General features: G+C 44.3%; 2 protein-coding genes across 4 annotated transcripts; one reads left to right on the top strand and one right to left on the bottom strand.

The window, feature by feature from the left end:
- Positions 1–2218: 2218 nt before the first annotated feature.
- On the top strand, positions 2219–10158 carry LOC122979617 (phospholipid phosphatase 3-like). Its single transcript, XM_044347210.1, has 7 exons — positions 2219–2403; positions 2535–2751; positions 5233–5390; positions 5816–6102; positions 6190–6247; positions 7713–7889; positions 7988–10158. The coding sequence occupies exons 2-7, from the start codon at positions 2544–2546 to the stop codon at positions 8084–8086; spliced, it is 987 nt and encodes a 328-aa protein (XP_044203145.1). The 5' UTR covers positions 2219–2403; positions 2535–2543; the 3' UTR covers positions 8087–10158.
- Positions 10159–10352: 194 nt separating this feature from the next.
- Positions 10353–26954, bottom strand: LOC122979147 (adhesion G protein-coupled receptor L1-like). Of its 3 annotated transcripts, XM_044346373.1 has the most exons (25): positions 26840–26954; positions 24937–25150; positions 24313–24422; positions 23516–23530; positions 22035–22242; positions 20735–20999; positions 20281–20620; positions 19900–20193; positions 19268–19371; positions 18955–19140; positions 18800–18838; positions 18505–18685; positions 18276–18398; positions 17829–18046; positions 17529–17702; positions 16613–16825; positions 16157–16377; positions 15924–15990; positions 15718–15806; positions 14963–15131; positions 14717–14866; positions 14531–14627; positions 14327–14437; positions 13645–13665; positions 10353–13300 (listed from the first exon to the last, which is right to left on the bottom strand). In XM_044346373.1, exons 1-25 carry the CDS (start codon positions 26907–26909, stop codon positions 11313–11315), a joined length of 5667 nt encoding a protein of 1888 aa, XP_044202308.1. In that variant the 5' UTR covers positions 26910–26954; the 3' UTR covers positions 10353–11312. The 3 variants fall into 3 exon arrangements, with proteins under 3 accessions (XP_044202308.1, XP_044202311.1, XP_044202309.1); XM_044346376.1 differs by lacking the exon at positions 13645–13665; XM_044346374.1 differs by lacking the exon at positions 23516–23530.
- Positions 26955–27295: the final 341 nt, after the last annotated feature.

The following is a 27295-nucleotide window of genomic DNA, read 5'->3' as shown; positions in this document are numbered from 1 at the left end:
CACAGGCCTTAATGACTACAGTTACGTCGCACTGACCTCTGTGGTAGTGAAGGCCTTTGCTGACCCACCTCAAAGCCATCACAGACCGACTCCTGAACCCCCTGCAGTTTTCCTACAGAGTCAACAGGTCTGTAGACGATGCAGCCAACATAGCCCTTCATTTCCAGCACCTGGACTCTTCAGGAACCTACACCAGGATCCTGTTTGTGGACTTCAGCCATGCCTTCAACATGATCATCCCGGTTCTCCTACAGGACCAGCTCTCCCAGCCGAATGTACCTGACTCCACCTGCAGGTGGATCATTGACTTCCTGTCTGACAGGAAGCAGCATGTGAAGCTGAGGAAACATGTCTCTGAGTCCCAGACCATCAGCACCGATTCCCCTCAAGGCTACGACATTTCTCCACTTTTCTTATCCCTGTACACCAACAGCTGCACCACCAGTCATCAGTCCATCAAACTCCTGAAGTTCGCAGAAGACACCTCCCTCATTGGGCTCATCTCTGGGGGGGATGAGACAGGCGGGAGGTTGACCATATGGTGAATTGGTGCAGACAAAAGAACTTGGAGCTCGCCGCTCTAAAGACATTGGAGATGGTTGTGGATTTCAGAAGGAACGTAGCCCCACCCGCCCCCATCACCCTGTGTGACTCCCAAGTTGACACTGTAGAGTCCTTCTGCTTCCTGGGAACCATCATCATCCAGGTCCTCAAGTGGGAGCTGAACATCAGCACCAAGAAGGCAGAGCAGTGGATTCCCACTTCCTGCAGCATCTGAAGAAGTTCAACCTGCCAAAGTCAGTAATGGTACACTTTTACACCACCATCGCTGAGTCCATCCTCACCTCCTTCATCACCATCTGGTACGCTGCTGCAACTGCCAAGGACAAGACTACAGACTGCAGCGCATCATCTGCTGTGCTGAGAAGGTGATCAGCTGCAACCTGCCGACCCTCCTGGACCTGCATGCCTCCAACCAGAAGAACAGTTTCTTCTCAACTGCAGCTGCCTCATCAACAAGGCCCCCCACTGACACGGACTCTATCCCTCCCATCAACATGACACGTTATATTATCTTACAATTTCATCATCTGCACACCTGTGAAACCATCACATTGAACAACGGCGTGTTAGATTAAAGCAATTATTTGTAATTTTACATTTGACTGATTTTACTGTTTCATACTGTGAACTTTTACACATTCCCGGTCCATATCTTGTACAATTCCACAGCTCTTCTCACTTAGAATATATTTTTACTATATTTATATCTCACATTTTAATTGTAAAATTTTTATTTATATAGTTATATCATTTATCTTTCGTGGAAGTGGTATTTTTTCTCTTTACCTTCTTTTTTTTGACTGTTACGCACGACAACACCAAGGCAAATTCCTTGTATGTGTAAACCTACTTGGCAATAAACCTGTTTCTGATTCTGATTTGCATCCTTTGTGCTAAGCTAAGCTAACAGGCTGCTTGCTGTATAGCCTCATATTTATCGTACAGACATGAGAGTGGTATTGATCTCCTCATTTACTCTTGCAAGAAAGTGAATAAGCCTATTTCCAAAAACTATTCCTTGAATGGTTAATAAATTATTTAAATTATTATTTTTTTAAGAACAAGGTGGGAATTGGTTGTAAAAAAAATCCCTTTTACTCTCTCTTATTTATTAACAACTTATTTAGCATCTATTACCAACATTTATAACTTGAGAAAGCACTGGCCAAATGGGTTTTTCACAACCTGGCAACCTTAAATTTGTTTTTGTAAATGCTTATAACGGATCTATATTGGTAATTTTTTAGCAACCAGTAATAAGCTGTTATAAAGGGTGCCTTACGGTATTAGAAAGTAGTACCACAACCAGATGGGTTGTGCAAATTGTTTAGCAGCTGCTCCAAAGACAGCAAGGGTGGAAGTTAAAAAGGTCGGTATGTAGATTTACAGATAAAGCCTATGGAAACTAATCAGACGCTGGTTCATACATGCTTCACTGTGTTCAGTGAATCACAGTGACTGGAAATGCCTCCCGATTGGCATCCATCCTCACTATGACACATGGCTGATGATGCATTTGATAGCCTACACCTTGATCAAATAATTTGATAGGCGGAGGGAGAGAGAGAAAGAAAGAGAGAGAGAGAGAGAGAGAGAGAGAGAGAGAGAGAGAGAGAGAGAGAGAGAGAGAGAGAGAGAGATCTTATCCCTAATTGTCAGTTTCGCAACCAGTTTGGAGCTTTCCGCTTCACCGTGGCGCATTTCTTCAAGGTGACGGAACCTCTGCCACCTGTCAGGACAAGTCCTGCAGACAGTGTGATGACACTTAATATGCGTGAAAAAGACACCTCACTTTGACCGTGAGCAACGCGTGCAGCGGGGAGCACATTAAATACTGTGGTAACTTGTGAATGTTCCTCCAGTCTCTCCGCAGCTTTGCACATGAGTAGAACTACTCCACGACTCAACTACTTGGGCGCTTCAAAGTTTCTGATGCCAACAAGTTCTTTTCTCCGATCTTCCACCCGCAGACAAACGTCATGTTGGATAAATTTGGACCGCAGACCGCCGGTGTGGTTGTCTCCAGCGCGGACCTCCAGCTCAAATTGACGGACAACAAGAGCAGCCTGGCCGCAGCAGGGATGGGGATGGAGAACGGCACTGGAAAGAAACTCATAGAGATAACTGGACCGGCTTTATCCAAAAGAAAGCTTCTGGTCGGTTTAGACCTGCTGTGCCTCTTCCTCGGTAAATATCCAAATCAAAAATACTTACTACTGTTATTTCAGCTGTTTAATGCATTGTTGTGTAGAGAGTAATCATACTTTACTGAAGCGTGGAGTGGACTTCAAGCACCTGTAAAATATCCAACAAAGTAGTCCTGCAATAAATTCACAGGCTGACAGTGAAGTTTACATTTTTAGTGTGGATTAAAGGTGTCAAATTTGAGGTCTTGTGGTGTAATAGCTGAAGGGCAACTGATGCTTATTCAGCCCTGAAAAGAAACTCTGACACTTTTTGCACTCAAATGAAGAATCAATTAATTGATTAGTCGATTGACAGATATTAAATATAGATATTGGGTATTTTTTTAAAAGCAAAAATACTTATTATTCTCTAGTTCCAACTTCTCAATTGTAAGGATTTGCTGCTTTTCTTTGTCTAACGTGATAGTAAAGTGAGGGGCATTTCTCACTGTTGTTTTACATTTTATGGGTCAAACAATCAATCGATTAATTGAAAAAAATCATTGGCAGATTAACTGACAATGATCATTAATTGCAGCCCTTTATTTTTTCAAATAATACCAGTTTAACTAGATAACAGGTGAGATCCTCTACAAACATGTTCCTTCCTATTCAGGGTCTCTCTGGTGAGGGTTAACTTCTTGCACGTTGAGCTCTGTTCTGCTTTGTTTCCATTCCTTTTTATTTAGTCAACACAGACAGTCAGGAGATACATTCAGGATGATGATCAGGCATGTGGGCCTGCAAAATATGAGCAGCAAATTACAGTAACATCAGAAAAAAGAAAGAAAAAAAAAGGAAAAAAGAAAGTTTTTCAAGTTTTTTCTCTCTCTCTCTCTCTCCATCTGCATGTATCTCTGGCTCTCTTTCTCCACTCATGCGCGCTCTCGAGCTCTCCGTGCCAGCTGGTTCGTGCATTGCCCAGGGAATTCTACAGTTTCCATGACAACCTCCGGTTCTCAGGGTAGAGCCAGGCCGGGGGGAATTGTATTTGGTATAAATAAATAAATGCACGATCCATGAGTACTGTGTGTGTATGTGTGTGTGTTTGTTTGTGTGTGTAATGGTTGACCCTCCCTCCCATGGTCCTCATATGTGACAGGAGGGGGGTTATGTAATGCTGGCTAATTGGAAAAAGCTGGATGGAGAGGTAGTCTACATTAACAACTGATTGGACATGTGCAGAGGGAAGGGAGCCCTTCAAGAAGTCTCTCTCTTCACTGTGTGTGTGCAGGCATGCAAGACACGCACGCACACACATACACACAGAGTGGGAGAGAGAGAGAGAGGGAGAGAGACAAACAGAGACAGTGTGAGGCTGGTTCTGGCTCTGGTCCGCTGCGGCATTCGCTCTTTGTTTTGCAGGGAAGAGTTGAACTGAAGTCACAAACAACCCCCCTTTCTCTCCTCATCAACAGAAATGCAACCACACACACGGGCACACACATGCGCACTTCAAACTGGGTCTCTGTTGAGCTTTACTCTTCTATTTCCAGTCTCAATGGATTCAGCCTGTATTCAGCCAGGAAATGGGAGCTGCTGTTGCTTCTATGGGTTTCTTTGGTCCCTGTGGAGCAGTGCTGTGACCCTCACATTCCTAGCAGTTGTCTAACCAGTTAGGTTCTCCAGAGAAAAAGTCAGGGTTCCCACATTTATTTTTCTGTAAAACTACTCTTCGTTTGACCTTTCCTCCAGTTCCCCATGTCAAATTCCCTGTCAGTTTTCCCATCTGTTCCCTCCTGCTTTCCTTTTAAGTTTAGACCTCATTACTTTCATCTGTGTTTAAGGGGGTACTCTGTGTCTCTTGGTGTGTGACAGGAATGAAGAGTCAAGGGTCTGAGTATTTTTGCTAGTTTTTGGCAGTATTCTAGTTTTTGATTTGTTTTTTTACAATTTTTTTTTAATGTTATTCTTTCTTTTTGCATTTTGCATTTACCAAATATAAGATAAAAGGTAACCAAAAATCATAGAAAGTATGTCCACATTTTTTGTTTTCCAATGACAACTTCTTTAGGGGAAGAAAATAAGATATTTGATCAAATACTGCCCTATTACCATTACTTACCCACTGACCGACCAACATTGCCATCCCTAGCTACGCTGCTAGTGTGGCTAAAAAGCATTTTGTAGAAAAACGTGTTTAGTTTTCCTTGAAGTATTTGTAAAAGTTTAGTTTTGGTACAGAACCACAGGTAATACCTGGCCCTTGTTGTGATCCGCAGCCCTTGTCTGCACACACAGATAACACCAAACATTACATGGCTACAAAATGGGAAAGCAGACAAGCATATTTCAGGTTGTAGTTTCCTCTCCAGCTCTTCTTCATCGCCCTTTCTCAACCTCCTGTTTTACTCCTCTTTTTTCCTCCCACACATCATCTCTAGAGGAATACCATACTCCCAGTGGGGATTATTGCGATATCAAATCATCAATTCTCTTTTGGTCTAATTCCATTCATCTCCCTCCTCCTCCTCCCCTGCAGCTTCCATCCCTTTCTTTGCATGTGAGCTGAAGACAGTGAGTCCATACAGAAGGGGCTTCATGTGCGGGGATCCCAGCATCACCTACCCCTACCTGCCCAGTGAGGCCATACCGGATGAACTGCTCATCGCTGGTGGCATCATCATCACCGGCCTTACAGTGAGTGCTAATCAACGCTGTCATAGCAGTCAGTCAGTTCACATTCATTTTTTTTTCAAATCCTACATTGAGTCTGTATTAACATTTTCTGTAATCTGCTGGTTTGGCAATCTCAGCGTCAAGGAAGGCCAAAATTGCTCTTTCCAAAATAGTGAAAGTCAGCAGTAAAATTCTAGGTGTCCAGCAAAGTAACCTCACTGACCTGTGCAACAGACAGGTAGTGCAGAAGGTTAAATCCATCCTATCAGTCAGCGCCCACCCCCTTCAGTTTCAGATCCTACCCTCTGGCTACCCCCTCCGCCCCTGATTATATCTTCTTGTATCTGTGTCTTACTGCAACACCAATTGCCCACCAGGGACAAATATAGTTGAAAGTCGAAGTGACTCCAGCTTGTAATGGCTTGATTATGTGTGTCCACTTCCAGATCGCCCTCGGGGAGTGTTACCGGGTGCGTTACCGCGCCGTAAGCTCCAAGGCCTTTGTCAGGAACCTGTATGTGTCCTGTCTGTACAAGGAGCTGGGCTGCTTCCTGTTCGGCTGCTGTGTTGGCCAATCGCTGACCAACATGGCCAAGCTGAGTGTTGGCCGGCTGCGGCCACACTTCCTATCTGTGTGTGGTGTCACCTACGCGTCGCTCAACTGCACGCCGGGGACCTACGTTGCAACAGTGAGCTGCCACCAGCGCGACCACCGGTTAGAGGAGGAGGCCAGGTGTGTATGCGTGTCTGTGTGTTTATGTATTCATGCCGTGTATTGTGATTTTGTTCTGTTATTCTAAATACATCTCCAATTTTTTAGGAAGTCCTTCTTCTCTGGTCACGCGTCCTTCGCGATGTACACAATGCTCTATTTAGCTGTGAGTATATTACCATTACCTCTATGTATGGATGTACTGTATCTATCTATCTATCTGTCTGTGTATCTATCCAACAAACACTGGCAAACACCAGTTACTGCCTCTCCAATTTCCAATTAACCCCTCTCTGTAAAGTACAGAGAGAGAATTAACGGAACAGGGACCCATCATCAGCCCAGTAAGCAGCAAAAAGTGAGAGAATGAAAGGAGAGGGGGAGAAAGAAAAGGAGTGAAAGGAGAAATGGGACACACAGAGACAGCTTTGTTCTGCTGTGGGAGGAGTGTGACCTTGCGTCGCTGCCTCACTGCTCTCCTCTATTGTTGACTGTGTGTGTGTAAGCTCCTGCATTTCTATGTGTTTATCAAAGCCTATGTGTGTGTACATGCAGCATATGTACAGTATACGTATGTGTGCCTGTGTGTAATTTTGGTTTGCTTGTTCATTATTATTTCTCTCAAATGTTGCCATGTTCAGTGTTACTAGAGAGGGAAGATGTAAAACAACAAATCAGTGTAATGAGTACTGCATATTTGAGATTTCTTATATTCTTATGAATTTGGAGTGAAATAGTGTCTATATTTGAATTTTATTGCTTTTATAATATAATGTTTTAATACTTTTTAATACATCTAGTCTACTAGCCAGTATTCTAATACTGGCTGAACTGACTGCAGTTAATTTATCAGTGAGAACCGTATTTAATAAAAAAGAGAGACTGAGCAACTGATTGTGAGTATGAGATGACTCAATTAAACAGGCAAGTAATATTAAGTTTGCACCAGTAGGAAATTAAAACAAATCTAACCCTAAAAACAAGATGTCTTACTTAAAGGACCAGTGTGTAGAATTTAGTGGCATCTAGCGGTGAGGTTGCAGATTGCAACCAACTGAATACGCCTCACTTTCCCCTTCCAAACATGTAGGAGAACCTACGGTGGCCGCAAAACTTGCAAAAAACGTGAAAGGCCCTCTCTAGAGCCAGTGTTTGGTTTGTCTGTTCTGGGCTACTGTGGCATATTTCAGATTCGGGCTTGAACATGTACAGATGTATTTGAGAAGTTTACATTTCGAATAAAGAACAAGAAAAAGGAGCAAAATCTGACCACTACTGTTTATTTATGTGGCCTCTGGAGCTGGCCAATCAGAACAGAATGGGCTCCTTGGGAGGGGGGCTTTAAAGAGACACTAGCTAAAACGGCCTTAGAGGCTCAGAACTGAGGGACTGCATAAAGGGCCAGTGTAAGATAAACAAGGAGTTTTTTGAACATGTATGCATATCAAAGATATTCCAGTAGAGCCCCAGATTAAAAATATAGACCTGGAAATGTGCATGATATGTCCCCTTTAAATGTTTCAAATGATCATTCTATGAATTGGGTTGAATGCAAATATCTCAGTCATGATTTCACTGATGCTGACCCTTTTGATCTATTAACTAATACCATGTTTGTCTCTGTCATGTAGTTTTACCTGCAGGCGCGGTTGACATGGCGTGGGGCTCGGCTGCTGAGGCCTGCGATCCAGTTCTTCCTGGTTCTGCTGGCAGTCTACACAGGTCTGACCCGCATCTCAGACTACAGGCACCACCCGTCCGACGTGCTAACTGGTTACATACAGGGAGCCTTCACTGCTTACTGGGTGGTCAGTATACCTTGCTTTCTACTTTTTGTGCATGAGTGCATGTCCACATCTCTGTTTAAGTCTTAAGGTGGGCGTTTGTTTGTCTCTATGTCCCTCAGGCCTTCCACATCTCGTCCATGTTTAAAAGCTCCAGCTCAGATCTGTCTCCTACTCCAACTTTGGACAGCCCCTTGTCACCCCATCATACTGTCTGTTAAAGGTCATATCCACCAACCCCTGCCAGCATGGACCAACATCCACCTGCCTGTAGTCTTGCATGGATAGACAAGAGATTTGAACAATGTGAGACCATTTCCTGTGAAGTCAAACCACATACCTCAGTATTTGGACAGAGTCTGAGAGAGCGAAGGGGACAGTAGAGATTGTGTGATACTGAATGTGGCCCAAAAGAGAAAACAAATGAACCGAGAGAAAGGAAGACTGAGGGAACTGAAAGTGATACGGGCTTGGCTTGAGTGTTGTGTAAGCAGCTTGTGCACTCGACCCTTTGACCCTCGCTTGTGATACTTACCTGTGAGATGAGACGACTGAATTGTGACCACACAGAAACCACTACCACTGTAAATGTCACCTGTAAATATATACAGATTTTTATACAACTCAAATGATACTGTAAAAGCACTTTTTGATTTCCATTTTAGTATTATTAATTACCACTTTGTAATGATTTGTAGGATGTAATCTATTTTATACAAATGTGCTGTAGCTGTTTTTTTTTTTTTTTACATAAAACAAGTGAATGTAATGGTGTTGAAGGAAAGTGTGTACCAGTAGATGTGTTTGGGTGTGTCCATCCGTCTGTGTGCAGTGTGTCAGATATGTAGTTTATTGATCAGAGAATGACTATGAGAATGTCCATACAGTAGATATAATCCATGTTAGAAGAGACGCTACTAGTTTTTTATAATGCTATGTATGTTGCTAGGCTACTTACCAGTCCAAGAGCACACAGATCATTAAAGAAAAAGGTTTAAGTAGAGTTTGTCACAGTTTTTCTAAAATTCTAACACTCATTCTCATTTTGAGAATAAAAATTTTGGATGTTATTGCTTTTAAAAGATTAATACTGTACATCCTGTATGAGTTTGATAGTTTAATAGTTTAATAGATTGCTTTTGGCCACTTTTGGGGGTTGCCCAACAAGCTTTTATTGACATTACCACCATATTAACTTCAAGTCCAATGTTCACTCTCCTTTCAGCTCTGTTTTGTTCACCCTCATCTCCTGAGAAAAAAAATATTTGGCTGTTTAGCTGCTAAATGCTCCGCTTTGTTCACCAGCTAACTTTGTCTGTCTGCTGTTTGGTGCTGGAACTGTGAGTTTTTTTTTTTTGCTGTAAACAGCTTCCTGCTGTAGCTGGAAACAAAGTGGTTGATGAGAATGGTGAGACAAAACCAAAACAGTATAGCTGCAGGCTGTGAAACCAAAAACAATTAGCTGAAAGGTGTTAAAACGCTCTGTAGACGTGATGGGAAATGCAGAGTCGGCTGATAAACTGCTGTTGGTTTGTTACTATGAGCAACCACTTGCAAAACTAGGTCACTTGACCTACTGTCATATTGATTAGGGCAGCTTTAAGTAAATAGCTCAAGGCAAAGCAGCTTTGGTCATATTTATTACGGGTAATTCAAATTTTTCATTTTTGTCTACACAACTGCAGTTAATTCCTAATGATTTACTAAAATTAAGTTTAATAATTCAAGAAATACGTGGACTTCTTTCTCTTTCTGTCCTGTGTTTACTGCTGAACTGAACTGAACTTTCTGCTCTTTTGAATGTGTACATTCTTTGTTTTCTAAGTTGGGTTTTTTGTATTAGTTATCATTTCAAAGACCATATCCTCAATTCATCTAAAGTGAAATATGCTTTTCCTCCGTCCCCAGTGGTGAAGTGCTCACAGTAGAATAATACTTTTGTCTTGCACTCATAATTATACTGAAGTTAAAGTAGAGAAGTACTATCAGCAACATGTAGTCAAAGTATCAAAAGTAGAAGTACTCATTATGCAGCTTATGGCCCCTGTATGAGTTATATTGTTGTGCATAATATCATTGTATTACCAATACTGATGCATAAATGTGTAAGAAACATGTTAATGTTGTAGCCGGTTGAGGTGGGGCTCATTTTTGTTACTTCATGTACTGTTAGTCTGTAACAATGCTTTTTTATAAACTGATCATGTTTTAATGTAAAAGGTAATTTTAAAGTATTTAGTGGATATATTTCCCTCTGAAATGTAGCAGACTAGACAAATAAAGATGCTGAAAATGGAAATTCCCTTTGTGTGAGTAGTTAAATTGCACTGCTGTCTGTAAAATCAGTCTGGCTCCTGTCTAATTCAGTTTTTCTCTTCATTATACACCTCATCAGTCTCTCTACATCCTCCCTTTCTACTGTAGATATAGTTCTTCCTTTTTCTGAAACTCTCCATCTCTCCGCACATCCACACGAACACAAAGAGAAACGTTTATTTCACATGTTTACTTGAACTTCAATAGCAATACAAGACAATCAGAACACTTGAGGTCGATATGTACAAGGATCTCGGGGGTTGCAGAAAAGTTCTGAGGTTTTATATGATCGTCTCTGTAGTCAAGAGTTCTGTTGCTAAGACAAACTCCATGGCAACGTGTTCGATCACCAGCAGTTAGTGGCGGGTGGGGGTGGGGGTGGGGGGGGAGTCAGAGGTTTTGGTCTTGATGTGAAATGGGATTGGTCAAGAGTTCAAAATCAGAGGGAGGGGATGTGTGTAAGAGGCCCCCCGTTGATATTGATAAAATGCTTCACTGTGATACATTAATTATACAAGAATGATGTATATACACGCGCACGCTCTATCTCTCTCACACACACACACACGCCCTTACACACACGCATGCTCATCAAGCTACACACACACACACACATACGCTCACACACACACTTGAGCACTTTCCTCCTACAGTATGTAGCCTTGTAAAGCCACTAGAAAGTCATGCACATGTTCTTTGAAAGGATTTTTTGGCAACACACAAGTGCTTCTTTGACACACTGTTTGCTTGCTACAGGGAGGGGCAACACCCAGCCGATGAACCAATAGAAACTTAGACGATGGGCCAGTAAGGATAAGCACTGATGAGACAGGAAGACACAGCAGGGTTCAGGAAAGAGAGAAAAGAGAGGAAGAGTTATGAATGGATCACAGTTATAGAAAAGTAACAAAACATGAAAAGGGGGAAGTCTCGTGGTGATCGGGAGATAGAAGCAGGGAGGAGCCATCACTGTTACCGTCATCATCGCTACCTTCGTCACCCATCATCATTATCATCTTCTTCATCTAAATCATCATCATTTCCATCAGTTTGATTATCATCATGTTGTTTTTGTCGCCTTCTTCCTCCTCCTCCTCCCTGGTTTCTATGCCCCGATCACCACCGCCCTAGTCACAGGCTTGTCACTCGCTGCATCTGTCCGTCGTCTCCCTCAGAGGTGGGCTCTGCTGTGTACACTGCCTCCCCATTGGATGCCGGCGGCGGCGGCGGCGGCGGCTGGTAGAAGGTCTGCAGGTGATTGGGCCTTGGGCCCAGCGGGGGTCGCCCCAGGCTGTAGGGCAGCTCCAGGGCAGGCCGCTGGGGCTGGCCAGTGGGACTGACCTCCTCTTGACCTTCAGGGCTGCTGTCTGGGTAAGAGAGGGTCGGAGGGGAGGTGCGGATGTAGAAGCGAGGAGGGGAGCTGCTTCGGCTGTACACCTGCGGGGAGTGGCGGGAGTAGAGATTGTTGGGAGGCGAGTTGGTGTCACGTGGAGCGAAGATATTCGTTGGGGGAGAGCTCCGGGGGAAGATGCTAAGAGGTGGTGAGCGTCGGTCTCCGGGGTAGAGCGGGGAGGGGTTTGAATCTCGGGCGTAGATAGGTGAGGAGTCAGGGTCAAGGTCAAGGTCAGGGGTCAAAGGCAGAGCAAAGCTGTCAGAATCCTCTCGTTCGCTATGATACCGAAGAGACCCTCTATCTTTTCCTCTTTTCCTCCCGTCTAGACCGCCATCTTTGCTCTCAAACAGGAAGGATTCCTCCCTGTCTATATCCATCCCCCCTCTCCACACATCCAGCGCTCTATCCTTCTGTTTCTCATTCTCTCGTTCAATCCCTGCTCTCCAACCATCCCTGTCCTTTAAAAACAAGGATTCTTCCTTCTCTCTCTCCTTCCCGCCTCTCCATCCGTCAATCCCAAAATCTTTCTTCTGAGTTATAAAAGTCTCTTCCTGCTCTGTCTCCGCTCCTCCTCGCCACACCTCCATCCTCCCGTCTCTCTTCTCCAGCAGAAGAGGTTCCTCCCTCTCTCTCTCCATTCCACCTCTCCACTCGTCCATCTCTCCTTCTCTCTTCTGAGAGGTAAAAGACTCGTCCCTTGCTCTGTCTGCACCTCCCCTCCATTCGTCCATCATTACGTCTCTTTTTAAGAGAAATGTCTCGTCCTTGTCTCTGTCCTGGCCGCCCCTCCATGCCTCTACACCTGCCTCCCTCTGTTTCATCAGCAGCGGCTCCTCCAAAGCCTTGTACAGGGGCTCAGACTCCTGTGGGGGAGGGGGAGGAGGAGGCGGGAGGGGTCTGTCCCGGTAACGATCCCGATCTCTCTCCCTGTCTCTGTCTGCCTGGCTCGAATCCGCTGTGTTGCGGTGGCGGGACAGAGTACCAGGGGTGCGGCTGAGGGTGGAGTAGGGCCGAGCCTGAACATCAGGGGGACGTGCTTGCTGCCTGTCCTGGAGCCCGCGACGACCCAGAGTGCCTTGGAGCTGTGACCTCTCACCATCTTTAAGCAGTTCACGGGACTCAGAGTCTCCAGGAACACGTGAGTGTGACCAGCCATCTTGTAAGCGTGGCGTTGTGGCGTGATCTGTTCCGTGTGTGGAATGTGTCTCATTGTCCTGTGTGTGGTGTCTTGTGTGCGCCCAGCCCTCTTGTGCGTTGTGGCGTGAGTTCGGCTGCATGGTGGCAGCCCAGCCTTCCTGGGCTTGCTGTGCATGTCGAGTTAGTGTGGCAGTGTGAGTGAGAGCTGCTCTGTCATGGTGGTGAGGCCTCGCCAAGCTTCCATAGCGCTCAGGAGGAACAGGCATAGCAACCGACGGCCTCAGGTTGCTCTGCACCAGCTCTGAGATGATCATCTTTTCCAGCGCCGCTGCGTCAGACAGGTTACAGCGCATTCCAGCACCACTGCCCAGATCTGTGGCACCATGGGGGGTGAGGAGGGCTGGCGAAATGTCATCTGCTCCCATCCCAACTCCTCCCTCCCTCAGAAGGTCAGTGCTGCCCACCACTCCAGCTCGGGACCCAGGCGTGGCCCCCAAACCATGCAGGGTGAAGGTATTAGGAGTGTAGCCTCCGTTGAGACACACACTGTCCAACCCACAGGACTCCTGGCTCTGGGATACACCAACTTCTGTTGGAAGAAACAGGAAGATCCATATTACAGATGGACAGAAATACCATAAAAGACTCAGATGAGGAGATTTACATGAATGAACGTATGAATAAATGAGCAGAGCTTAGTGTTCATGTGCCTACTGAGGGTTTGGCTTTACCAAGAAGATTTGGGTATTAACAGTATTGTTTGATGAAATGTTTGGTTATGTAGCCAGATGGAAGAGATGTACATTATGTCATCATGGTCTGTGCATAGTTACTGTGTGCAAATATAGCACAGATAGTCTAGGAATTGAACCACAGTGCACAAGGAAGTGACGCTAAATGATCTGAGTGAGCACAACAAAGGAGAGCTCATACTCTGCTTGTTTCTGAAGGTTCCTACTGGTCCACGTTAAGTAAGAGAGACAGAGAGGGAAATTGTCAAAAAAAACACATATAAGACAAACATTACAAGCTCATAAATGAAAAACAGAATGCCGAACAGGTATAAAACAAATTCACAGCACTCAATTCACTCAATGCATTTACTGAACTTTTAATTCCAAGCATTCATACTGTACAGAAACAAAAACTGACAAACTGTGCTATGCAGAAGTCTTACACCACATGGGAAATTTCGGTTCAGGGCTACTAGACAGGGGAAAAAAACAAGGTAGAGAAAGTCAAAAGAAGGGTGATGGAAAAATTTAAAAATTTTATCAAAAAGTATGTCAAGATTTAACACATTAAACCTCTTTGCCAGTCACATGCTGTTTGTCTTTTACACGAAGAACTGGTGGAATTTATTGCAGGACATTCACAAAACCAATGTTTTTTTTTTTCTGTTAATGCAATTGCTGCAAATATCATAAAACTTCTTCTAAGTCAAAAACAGTTTTTAAGCTAGTTAGATCTTAAATAGGTTGCTTTAAATAAACAGTATTCAGTATGGCATAAGACTTTTGCAACATAAATAAAAGGACACTTAAACATACCAACAGAGGAGAGTAAATGAGCTGTATGTAGAAGAACAGACACAGTAAGCTGTAATGAGATGTACCTGTGGAGGTGAAGGGTTGATTGTATCCCTGGGCCAGCATCGTGTCATAAGGAGAGGCTCCTGCATGAGTCTGCAACACTGGATTGGTAAGGAAATGGTTCCCCAAAGTAGCTGTAAAGAGAAAGAGGGAGATAAATAGATTTCACTTTCTACATCAACAGACAAAGGACCCTAAGATAAAAAAAACCAAACTGTAATCTTTACCTCGGTTAAGAGTAGGGGTGTTGTTAACATCTGCAGCGATGAAAGACGATTCAGTCTGTCTGCGTACAGTGTCATTCCACATCCTCCTGATACGACTCTGGAGCGGAAATATTTCACACAAGGTCAAACCTGGCTCAGATAGAGAAAAGAGACAGAGACGTACAAGTGCAGCATATTGTAGAGTACCTGTCTGTTAGCCGTGGCTCTCCGACTCTGGCTGCTGGTGTAGCGGCTGTTGGACCGCAGAGCAGCACCCTTCACAGAGTCCGGAGAGCTGGACGAGGAAGTTGCACAGCACTGCGAGAGACGCAGGCATCGGCCATAGTCCTTCTGGCCCTACACCCAATATTTAAACATGTAAGTTTAGTCACAAATGGTGAGATTACAAACAGACATTTGCAGTTACATAACGACACGTGCACAGCGACTGACCTTCCTTGCGAGGGTGCAGTGCAGTATGATAATGAGGAGCCCCTGGGCTGTGTTGAGGGAGGAGAAGAGGTATGCCAAGAGGAGAGACGGAGCAGACAGGAACATCAGGCCCGAGGACCAGTTGACGCTCTGCAGGAACAGCAGCGTCAGCGAGCCCACCGCCCACGCTCTGGAGACACGAGAGGAGGAATCCAGATGAATCACGTTTGTTTTTTCTGACAAGCAAGTTCAACAAGAGTTCACCTACCTACATCTTTCAAAATGCTCTTTTAATTCTATTTTTCATTTCCCCTGTGCTTAAAACAGTCGGGGACGTTAAACTGTGTTTTGACTTTCCAGGCCAAAAAGAGAGCTTGAGTGTGTGTCACAAAATGCTTGAGGTAAACAAAGACAAAATATTGGCTCCCAATTTCCACTAACATGAGTTTTGAATGTTTAAGACAACTACAAAGCTCTAAATAGAATTATTCTTATTAAACAGACTGCCTCCAGCTCAAGAAACAGTCATTAAACATTTTTTTTTATATCTGTTATAATCAGGTTCTATACAATATTTTACCAAAACTATCACAGCTACAAAAAACATAATAACAGTAATAATAATAATAATAATAATAATGATAATTATAATAATACAAATGGGAACAGGAAGGTAGGAGAAATGAAAAGAAAGCCACTCAGACACAATGAACCAAGTTCATCTTGGTTCTACGCATTATCTCCTGCAACAGATCAGCATGGGACACTGTACTAACCTCAGGTTGTCATGGCGACTGGAGTCTGGCTTCAAGGCAGCAGTGCTGTGCATCTTATGTAAGGTCATCACCAAGACAACCAGGTTCAGCTGAGGCCAGAAAAGACACACATCAAACACTGTTTAATATCTATTCATAAATACGTTGTTGATTAAATAGAAGATATGTGAAAAGATTGTTGTCTGCCTGTGAGCAAGAACTCTTACCGTAATGATGACAGCTATGGGTCCAAGGAAACTCCAGATGAAGTAATTGTCTGTACGTAGCCAGCATCTACACACGCACAAACAAATCACAGGGCGATTAGAACATCCAAACAACAAACTTGGTCTGGGAGCCGACACAAGAATGAACACATGGTGGAAAGTAACTGTTTCCCAATCAAAAACATGCACACACACACACACACACACACAGACACTCATCGAGGTCCACGTACGCAGTTTTTGAGCCGTAGCCTCTGAAGTCTATGGCTGCAGACACGGCCACCACCAGGCCAGGGATAGAGTAGCCGCACAGGTAGAAGTACTTCCTCCTGGAGTTACGTCCTTCAAAAACTTCCCGCTGCAGCAGGTACAGTTCCACTCCCTCCAGACACAACCAGCAAAACACTGAGAGCAAGGAGAAGTGCAGCAGGCCAGCAATGATGGAACACACAACCTGCAAATGTGGTTGAAGAAACAGAAAAATAAAAAACAACAGAGTGATGGGAGGATAACAACAAAGGAAAAATGCCCTTTAAGACTTGCACAAAAAATGTACACTTTAGGTAAAAAATGATACTTTACAAACCCTAAAAAGTGCATTATAAAATCACAATAATACCCTTGATGTTATAAGTTTTTACTCTTTCCCAATACTTCACTACTCTGTGTTATATTAGTCCAGCACTCACTGTGTATTGAGTCTTGTTGGCACCAACAAGAAAGAGCAGCTCAGTGATCAGCAGGTTGGCCCACAGGTTGCAGTGGATGGTGCTGTGGTCTGTGTGCCAGGGCGCCCCCTGGCAACACAGCGTGGTAAGACAGATGGCCAAACACACCAGTGCAACAGAGATGCCAACCCAGGAAACGACATAGACCAGAAGCTCTTCTACTCCGACGGCGGACTGATAAAGAGCGATAAAGAGCATATGTCTGAATGTAGGGACATGTGTTGATGCAGGTTTGTGAGCATATGTGGATGTATTTTCTAGTGTGGAGTACTTGTGTGTCTGTTTATGTGTCCCTGTGGGTTACATAACATCTATTCAAATGAATCACACCCAACAAGAACTAGAACATCTTACAGAGAACACTTAATTTAATTTCATGGCAGGCAAAATACCCTGCAGCATTAATCAGTCTCTCTCTTACAGCTACAACCCACAATTATCACCCCCTCTGTGCCTGATTTTTAAACAACATCTTGGGGAGCATGGTGAGGGTGATGTTCAACTGTGCCACCACAGATGAGTGCACAAGAGTGGAGTCAGGAAGCCATTGATGTTCAAAGGTGGAGCAGGATTTAGTTAAAAAGTTAAAGTTTGGAAACTGGACATCTACAAAGAAAATGATAGCGATAAAAAAAATGTAAAATCCAAGCCTGACCAACTCTGTAGTTCTCCAGTATGCGACATTCTTGCAACACTAATCTATCTGATATCATTATCCTGCCAGTTAGTGTCAGTATAAACAAGTTGTTTACATCAAGTTACATTTACTCCTGCACACTCAGCATGTGAGAAGAACAGAAAATCGAGCTGCCTTCTGTCTGCTGTGAAGGAGAATTAAAGACTGTCAACTGTTGTTTTCGTGTTGTGTGTTACTTACAGCTGGTTGCTGGTACGTCATGAGGACAGCATAGCTGGACAGGTGGTTGCAGGCGCAGGTAGTGTGTGTGTTGTTGGTGTGTAACAGGCGGCAGCCCTGTGTGGACCACCTGCCACTACCAGACACCCCTGATGCGTTCCAGAAAGAGCAGTTGGGGCCGAAGTGGTTCTCCAGCTGTGAGGACACACACTAAAACACATGAGCGTCTTTTCACAGCACTCACTGACCAGATTATTTACAGCTTCATTAGGAAGCTACTCATTCTAAATATCAATTACAAAGTAAAATTTCCAAACAGACCTGCAGGTGCCTGAGAGTGAAGATGACCGGCTCGGAGAGGTACACTCTGTTTGAGCCTCTGTGCACAGAAGCAGAGATGACGTGGGAGTTGACCACCAGGCTCCTACGCCTGACCTCTGACCCCTGGCCAAGCCCCAGTCCAAGCCGCAGAGTAGAGTTCTGGGTGGTCAGGAAGGAGCCCAAGTTCTTATAGAGAGAGAGGACTAGCTTCACCTGACCTGCAGAGGAAACCGCAGAGGGGAGGGCAACATTGAAAAGAGGTGGACATTAATATCTATATTTCTGCCATTTTTACTGATTTATTACATATAAGATGAGATGACTAGATTTTACATTATATTTTGTAATGTTCAGATTTTTATATGTGGGGAAAATCTCCAACAAAGGCAATATGCTGTATAATGCTAAGATTTCAGTGTAGAAAATGTTAAATAGTTAGCTACAGACCATTGTTGCTGTATTGTTGCAGAGCCACTGCTGAAATCTGCAGGATGCTGTCACTGTCATAGGAGTGAGGGAACGTCAGGTCCTGTATGTCCGCCTCTGTATTTAGCACATACACCTCCAGATCTGTGCACACACACAAAGACAAACACACATACACAAAATCCTGGATGAGCTGGCATTTTCCACAGTACACAGAGTGAGAGAGCTGAGAAACACAAAGACCACCTACCAACATTTGGTGCTCTGTCACTAAAACGGCCTTCGTAGAGGTTGTTCGCCAACAGAAATGCTCCTTTCTCTACTGCGTCTAACAGCAGTGATGCTGAGCGTGACTGGTCAACACTGCTCATATCAGCCCAAGACACCAGAGCCTCAGGACCCAGCAGGTTATCGACTGTCTGAACGACCGCCTGAGAGAGAGAAAGACAGACAGACAGAGTGTTTTATCTATCTTTATCTATCTATCTATCTATCTATCTATCTATCTATCTATCTATCTATCTATCTATCTATCTATAGCTTACCTGAACATAAGCCCTGCATGTGCGTTCCCTCTTCTGAAGCTGAAATGAAGAAAAACATCAAGCATCTATTGTTAGAATTATCATCGTTGACATTTCCGTTTTCATTTCAAGGAAAGGTCAAGTACACATCCACGTTGACAACAGGAACAATTTACCTTGTTGTAATTGCGTGCTGCAGACTCTTTATTGGCTGGTCTCAAGGCCTGGAGCTGGGAGTCCAGGATGTCCAATAGTTGTTCAATTAGCTTGACGGACATGCTGACATCACCGGCATAGATCCGACCCCGAGTCAGGTTGACCAACTCCCCCGCGATGTTGGCTGCGTTCTCTCCGCTCTTAATCTGGAGTGAGGCGGGGGTGTTTATAATGTCAAATATTTTGACATTTAAGAGAGAGCTGCTTGCTGTCTGGCTTTAGGACATTTGCACAGTGTGTGTGTGTGTGTGTGTGTGTGTGTGTGTGACTCACCTTCTGTGCAATTTGGCTGACCCAGGGAGAGGTACAGTTGGAAAGGTCAGGCCCTCTGGAGCTCCAACCCACTGGAGCTGACATGCACTGATAGGAGGCTATACCTGCAGAGACACACGGGGTGACACAGACAGTCAAAAAGATAAAGGACTGACAGGTGACTACATAGATATGAGGTGGGTCTGTTAGGTGTAAGTGTAAGACAACAGCAACACCTGTTTTCAGCTATAAACATGATTCAAAATAAGATTATTCTCTAGGGTAATCATCAACTCTGTGCTACACCCATGTCCGAACCATTAAACACGATTAGGACGAGGCAAACAGCACCACAGCCTTATCTACATAATCTTCATATTAGCTTTTCCTCAGAGGGAGAGCTGCGCTGAGGAAGACAGCTGCACATCGAGAAGAAGAGTTGATGAACCACATCTCTTAACAGTATAACATCTCTCTTCTTCTTCTCTCTCATTTGAAGGCAAGTTCAGAGAGAGGACATCTGACTACATTTCAAAGAGAAACGAGATACAGACACACACATGCAAACACGCACACACACGCACACACACACACACACACAGACTGGCATGCTCACATCTGCACACACACGGACAAACACATGCCACACTTACCCAGTGACCCTTTAGGGCAGGGCCTCTCCACTGTCTCTCCCTTCAGGGTGGGGGGCCATTGTACCCCACGTGCCACCCGTCCCTCACATCCGCCCACTTGACCGGGGCCCCCAGGGGCCAAGGGGACACGTAGGGGGGGCCGTGGGGTCAGAGGGACCATGGCTGTGATCGGCCTCTGGTCAAAGGGCCCCCGGTTGATGACACCAATAGGGTGAGAGGCTGACGGCCGCACGGGAGTCAACGCAACAGTAGCTGTGTAGGAGCGGACGGTCGTCATCAGAGAGGAGAGCGGACCTGCAGGGATGAAAACACTGTTGATTCTCTAGATACATCAAATATGTCCGATAACACTTACAACTAAACTGCGCTTGCTCAACAGACCTTTAGTGGGAGGTGGCGGTGTGAACTGCAGCGGGTATCTCAGCACATAGTAGTTATTCCACACGTACAGCTGGTTGTCTCTGGGGTTGTAGTCTATGGAGGAGATGTACTGGTAAGGGTTAGGGAATGGTATTTGAACGGGCAGCTCCTGTCCTCGACTGGTGTCGTAGGCGTAAACCACCATGTCGCTGCCGACCCGGCCGTCCGCCTGCCCCTCATCATCCTGGAAGATGGAGCGTACGGCATAGAGCACGCCGCAAGCCATGAAGGCATTGCTCGCCCCACGTTTGTCAAAGCCGGTGGCCCACGTACCCTCAAAGCGCAGGGTGTACGGGTTCACCTGCAAAATAGGGAAGACATGAAAAGATGAGATAACTCAGTACAGTTTAACACCCTTTATCCTTTCCTTATTCCCTCCCAAACTCCAATCATCTCATCCAATCACTCCTCTTACCTGGCTGACCACGATGCGTCCATTATTGGCTTCAGTGGAGTAGATAACCCAAAGGCCGTTCTCATCCACTGCCAGATCGATGTCTGACTTCCCTCCCCAGCGGTAAGGCGAGGTGTCATGGTAGTTGGCATTGACCACGACTGCCTCGCCGCTCTTGATTCGTGTCCGCAGGTCATACTTGACCAGGTTGCGTGTTCGTTCCTTGTTGTAAAACACAGCACCATCATACACCACAAAGCCTGTACCGTCCACGCGGCTAGGCAACCTAGGAGAGAGAATGAGTAAGAATATGTATGACTATTTACAAACTTACACTTTTTATATGAGGATGTTACTTATATTATGAATTAACAAAAGACAGTTACAGGCCCTGAAAACATATTTTCTCAATCAACTTCTTACTATGAGCAATGGGATCATACATAAACACATTTTCTGCCAAATTTCAGGATTTTGCAACATTTGAATCATAATGTGATGATTGTTTCCTCATGTTTCAACTCAGAATTGGAGCTCAGTTCTCAGGAGCTTTAATTTCTCATCAAGAAAACAAATGCTGGTTTATTCACATTTTTGAATTGAATGGAAAATTGACACTAGCCCTCAGGGCTGCAACTAATTGTAGCCATTATTAATTCATGTTTAATTAATCAATCATCATTGATCTTTTTTTTGGAAGGGAGGGCGGAGAGGGGGGGGGTTACTCTCAAGTCAAGCCAAATGTATTCATAGAACACATTTGAAAACAACAGGTCCCAACTAAAGTGCTCAACCGAGACATTTGAAATACAATTAAATAATAATAATTAATAAATTGGTAAACAACTGTAACGGACAAAATTAAAACCATTTTAACATTATATTAATGATTAAGTGGACTCGAATGCAATTGTATAAACTTGGATCTTTATCCAGGATTTAACAGTAGCGGTATATAGGGAAGGTAACAGTGAAGGATAAACTGTTCCATGGCCTGGGTGCAGCAACAGAAATGCTTCAGTCCCCTTTGGATTTTGATTGTGATCACAAGATCTGAGGGACCTGAATGTAGAATATGGACTAAAGTTCCCAAGATCACAACTTCAAATTGCTTGTTTTGTCTGACCAACAGTCTAAAATGTATTTAATGGACATGATATAACAAAGAGAAAAGTAAGATATCTTCACATTTGAAAAGCTGGCACCAGCAAATGTTTCGCATTTTAAATGGAGCATTAATTGATTATTAAAATTGTTGTCAGATAATTTCCTGATCAATTAATCAACTGTTTCTACAACATGTTACACACTCATCACTCACTTATAGGTAGTGGTGACTCTGTTCTGCCTGTAGTCGTCCCAGGAAGCGTACTCATACAGCACCTCTGTCCTATACGGCGTCCACGGCATGACGTACAGCCTGTCGCCAGCCTGCAGCGGGTCCTTACACCACGCCCCTGACTGATGCTCTGCCTCCAGGAGAGAGGAGGCCGGCTGGATACTGAGCAGTGAGCCGGGACAGACGAAAACTGGAAGATGGGAATTAGGCAGGGCAGACAGAAGGATGTGAGGATGAAGAGAGAGGGAAGTGAGGGACAGAAAAAGAGTGGAGAGATAGTGAATGCAGGTGCAGGGAGAAAATGGATCAATGCGTGAAAAATGGATTGAATTAGATGCAGTTGATGCAGTGTGATTAAGGAAAAAGAAAGAAGAGAAAAAGAGAGAGGTCTTTAAAGCACCTGTGCTGATCTCAAAAGGCAAGCAACTGAAGAGACGTAAAAAAGTGTTGAAAACCACACACTGTTAGTGTGTGTGTGGTGAGTAATACAACAGGGACACTGCAATGAAAGGTGTGTGAGAGTATTTATGTGCTTTGTGTGTGTGTGTGTGTGTGTGTGTGCATGTGTGTGTGGGGGTTAGTGCAAAAAGAGTGAAAAAGAGTGTGAGGTAGAATCAGGGACGCAGAAGGCGGGGCTAAATTTTGCCTTGAAGTGAATGAGAGGGCAGGTTAGTTTTACGTCGAGCACAACGATCGGTCCACCCACATGTCAATAACTGTATGGACACATGTATACTGTACAGTCTCACTGGCATGCAAATAGGCATGCACACACACTCACACACATAAGCAGTGCTTGGTAAGCACACATCCAGACGGATATACAATCACACACATTTGGTCTTATTTTTCCTATGAAGATAAATAAGGGGCTCTTCCTATAAGGGAAGAAAAGGGAAAATAAGCATGAAGAGGATGATTGGACAAGAAGGAAGGTAGAGTGAGAGAGAGGAAGGAAGAAAGAAAGAAAGAAAGAAAGACAGAAAGAAAGACAGAAAGAAAGAAAGGGTGCTTGTGTGTGAAAAGGAACTAGAGCATAGAAAGAGTATAAAGAAGATTATGTTTATGTTTGTGTGGGCAGTTGTGTTTATGTTTGTGTGTGCACAGAAAGATTGAGGGAGAGAAATAAGAGACAGACAGATCGACCAGGAGCGAGAGAGGAGGAGGAAACTGGAGAGAGAAAGAAAGAGAGAGAAGAGGAAGGTGCAGAACCTGGATAAAATTGGATAAAAGGACGGGTTTCCATACAACAAGAGATGGATAAAATGGGGGGGGAACCGAGTAGGAAATGAAAAAAGGGGGGCAACATCCAGCATGACTACGAAACAACGTCCTAGGGTAGGAGGAAGAGAGAGATGGTAGGAGAGAGCAAGAGCAGAAGAGAAAGAGGGAAGGGGAGGTGGGAGGGGGGAGGGGGGGTCGGGGTAAGGAGAGATCAAGATGCTACAATGTATTGTCTTTACCTTTTTGGTCCACTTCTACTCAAGCATAGGAAAAAAAGAGGGAGAGAAAGAAAGAGAAATCAGAGGGTGAAAGAAGGGAAGTAAAGAGAAGCAAGAACGCAAGCAAGAGAGAGAGTGAAAGAAAGAAAGAAAAAGAAAGAAAGAAAGAAAGAAAGAAGGAATTGCAAAGATAGAATTGCAAAGATAAAGACTTTGGAACTCATTCTCACCACAACATTATAGTCCCCATAAAAAAGAAAGTAAGAAGCACAACAAGAGACCTAGCACACTCCCCTCCTCCTCTCCCCGCGTCTCCCACCCTCCACACCCCCCCCCCCCTCTCCTCCCTCCAACCCTCCCGATCTCTCCTTCCCTCAATCAGGCTCCTGTGGAGAAAAGAGAGCGACTCCTGTGGCGTGAATCTGGAAAAGAAAACACACACGCGCATGCACGCGCAAGTGCACGCACCCACTCTCCCATACACACACACACACACACAGAAGAAGACATACAGTATGCAAATGTCTTACAGTTCCTCTCTCTGTACTCTCTCCATCCAACTTTCTTTTTTCGTATTTCAAACACACACAGATGCACACACTTCCTGAGAAAAAGAAAAGGATCTCAATTTTTTTTATCCATCAATCTCTCAGGGATACAGTCGACATCAGAGGTTATTAGAACAAAAAAAAAAAAAACACCTTAAACCTAAAATGTAGCTTGACAAAAATAGGTTAAATCTTTGTGTTTTTGCGTGCACATGCACATATTTGTGTGTAGTCATGTTTATGTGTGTGTTTATTTATATGCATACTCACTATAAGGGACACACTCATACTGGATCTCCAGGTATTTGTATGTTCCAGGACAGGGGTCTGGGAAGACGTCAACCCCTGCGACCACGACACACTGAGTCCTGTTGTTACACCTGGAGAACAAAGCAGAGAGAATGGATGGAGGGATGATGGATCAGTAAAAAAAGATGATGGAGTGAGAGAAGAAAGAAAGAAGGGAGGAATGGAGAGTGATTAACAGACAGGAAAGGGGAAGCAAAGGACGCTCCATTTGTCTACTCTACCTCTCCCTCTCTCTGACTATTGATCAGTTCTTCTAGGAAAACACTGCTGAGTACACAGCTAATGGTGCAGCCAGGCACTCAGACTCAGCTGGAGAGATTATTGCACTTGCACATACACATGACTCACAACACAAGCATTTGCTCCGTCTACTGTTTCCTCTGACACATATCAACATGTATATTGTGCTGCAATGCACGCATGCAGTATGTACAAAACAGTAGATGTTCTCATTGATTGGTTTAACTGCTTCCAAAATACTGGCACAGCATCGACAAAATGATTTACATCTTTACTGTGTAATATAACCTCTTGAACAAACAGAATACAGTCATCACTGGATCCGTCACACACATGCATACACACCTCTGGGCCATAATCTTTAGTGCGTCAGGGAGGTAACACTGTGTGTTCTCCATCTGGAAGGGGTCTGCGTCACAAATCTTGTCATCAGTGCGTCCATAGTTGGCGGTCTCCACCATCACCACATCACTTCCTGGGCAGCGTAGCTCAATTGGGTAACCCTCGCATGCCAGCTCCCTGCGTAGCAGCCCGAATGGCATGGCAGCCCGGGACATAGCTGCTTATGAGAGGTGGAGGTGGGGAAGAAGGGTGGGGGATGAGTTGGGGCAGACGGTGAAATTTTCATGAGCAATTTGTATTTACAAGCAATGAGCTTAAGAATCCAGTAAATGAACTTGGTCATTGGTGCCTTTATCCCTTTGTAAGAGGCAGGGAATAATGTGATCTGTAGCGGCCTGGAGTTTAAGTGGTACTCCAGCAATTTAGTATTGCACTTCCATAAAATTGGGGCTCACAAGAGACACATTTTAAGAAGAGTAGTGCAGCAGAGGCTGCGATATCCTGACTTTTAGTCCTCAGTGTGGGTTACCCTCCAAAAATACTGGATCCTACATTTCCCGTAATGAAACCAACAGCATATTTAGTTAGACCCTCCCTGTCAGGTCAAGTCCACACACCCAGTTTGTGACAAATCCTTTCTGTTATAAAAGTCTAAAGGCGTAAGCTGTGATAACCCTAATTAATTCATTAGTAGTATTTTTTTTCTGACTTTAGAGAGCTCCCTCCAGAGCCACAGAAGACATTATACAACTGTTTACACAGGCTGTGTAGAACTCCCAACGGTGAGTATACAGACTTACTGTGCAAAATTGATTGAGTTTCCCATTAAATAACTACTCTAGGAATTAGATCAGCCATCTCGTATCTTCACACTCTAATAATCCGCGAATTAAGGCAATGCTCTGAATTCAACAGATATAAACACCTTACTTTGAATGACTGCTTCAATCAAAGCATGCCTATACCTGTATTTTACCTAAACATAACATAATTAAAACTCGGAAATTTATTTGGCTCCTTGATCACCTCATGTGTGATTTAAGTGAATCTTTAAAATGTGTGAAAGCTTACACTGGAAGGATTCCCAGATGACAACAGAGTGTGACTGTTGACATAAATCGTACCACGCATACACTATAACACCTACGTGTGATGTGACGCGTGGGTACGTTGCACTATCTTGTGTTTCGAAGTCAGCGGGGAGGATGGAGCTTATACTACTGGCTGTCAGGTACTCAGCAAACCCAATCAGACAAGTATAAGATTTTATTTTCCTTCCTGTTGAAGGCTACATCTCACTATGTCACGCATGCTCTGTGCGTAAATTCCCCTGAACCTGCCATATTAATCCATGTAAACCTGGGTTATTGGAGAAAATCACATTACCATTACCTTAATCCGGTTGTTCACATCAGCCTGAGTATCATGCACACATGAAAAGGCGTTTTCTGTATGGGGATTAGACCCATATTAAAAGCGAACACGTCAGCATGATCAGTATGCTGCTGGTGTACAGTAACTGTCTGTGGTGCTGAATGACTGATTGTTTATTAACTAGGAGCTGCAGGCGGCTTCTGAAACACTCCCTTTGGCCATACTTGAAATGTTTTGGTAATCTTTTGTTTATGTAGGTCACAGCATTTCAAAAACTTTGCCAAGATGACTTTGCCTTCCTTCGGAGGCACTGGGCTGAGTTCCACTTCTCATAACGACTTTGCTCACAAACAGTGACATACATTTTAGTCACAGGAAACGACGTACAACTGGAATAATCGACTTGTTTTCCATTTTTGTGAGCTTGTGATTCATCCTGTTGATTGCTGTGTCAGGGTCAACTCCTCGACATGATACTACAGTACCTCAATGGTGTGACGCTACTACAGTACCTCAATGGTGTGACGCTTACCTTGGTCGGAGGGGGTGACGTGAGCCAGAGTGAGCACGCACACCCCCAGGAACCACAGTGACACAGCCATGCTGGGCAGGAAGAGTTAGGACGTCACACCACCGGCTGCGTTAGGGGAGCCTGGGGAGGAAGCAGTGCAAGTGAGAGATTGAGAGTGAAGAACTGCACCCTTTCCCACTGTGCATATCAGTGTATGTGTGTGTGTGTGTGTGTGTATTTATGTGTGTGTATTGGATGGTCAATAACACACACTGACAATGAAAGAGTGCATGTGAGAAACACAACAAGGTGGGAGGAGGACAGAAGAATAGAGAGACAGAGAGGAGGGAGAGAAATAGAGATAACAATTGAGCAATCAGTGCAGCAAAAAGTCCCTCAATCTGCTGTTACCATGGTGATACCACAGTGCGGTCTGAGGGAAAGAGGGAGACAGACAGACAGAGTGCGAGGAGATAT

Source organism: Thunnus albacares, chromosome 3, assembly GCF_914725855.1.
Source record: "Thunnus albacares chromosome 3, fThuAlb1.1, whole genome shotgun sequence".
NCBI classification, from domain to species: Eukaryota; Metazoa; Chordata; class Actinopteri; order Scombriformes; family Scombridae; genus Thunnus; species Thunnus albacares.
The sequence above is the reverse complement of the archived record's forward strand: the minus strand, read 5'-3'. Positions and strand labels throughout refer to the sequence as shown.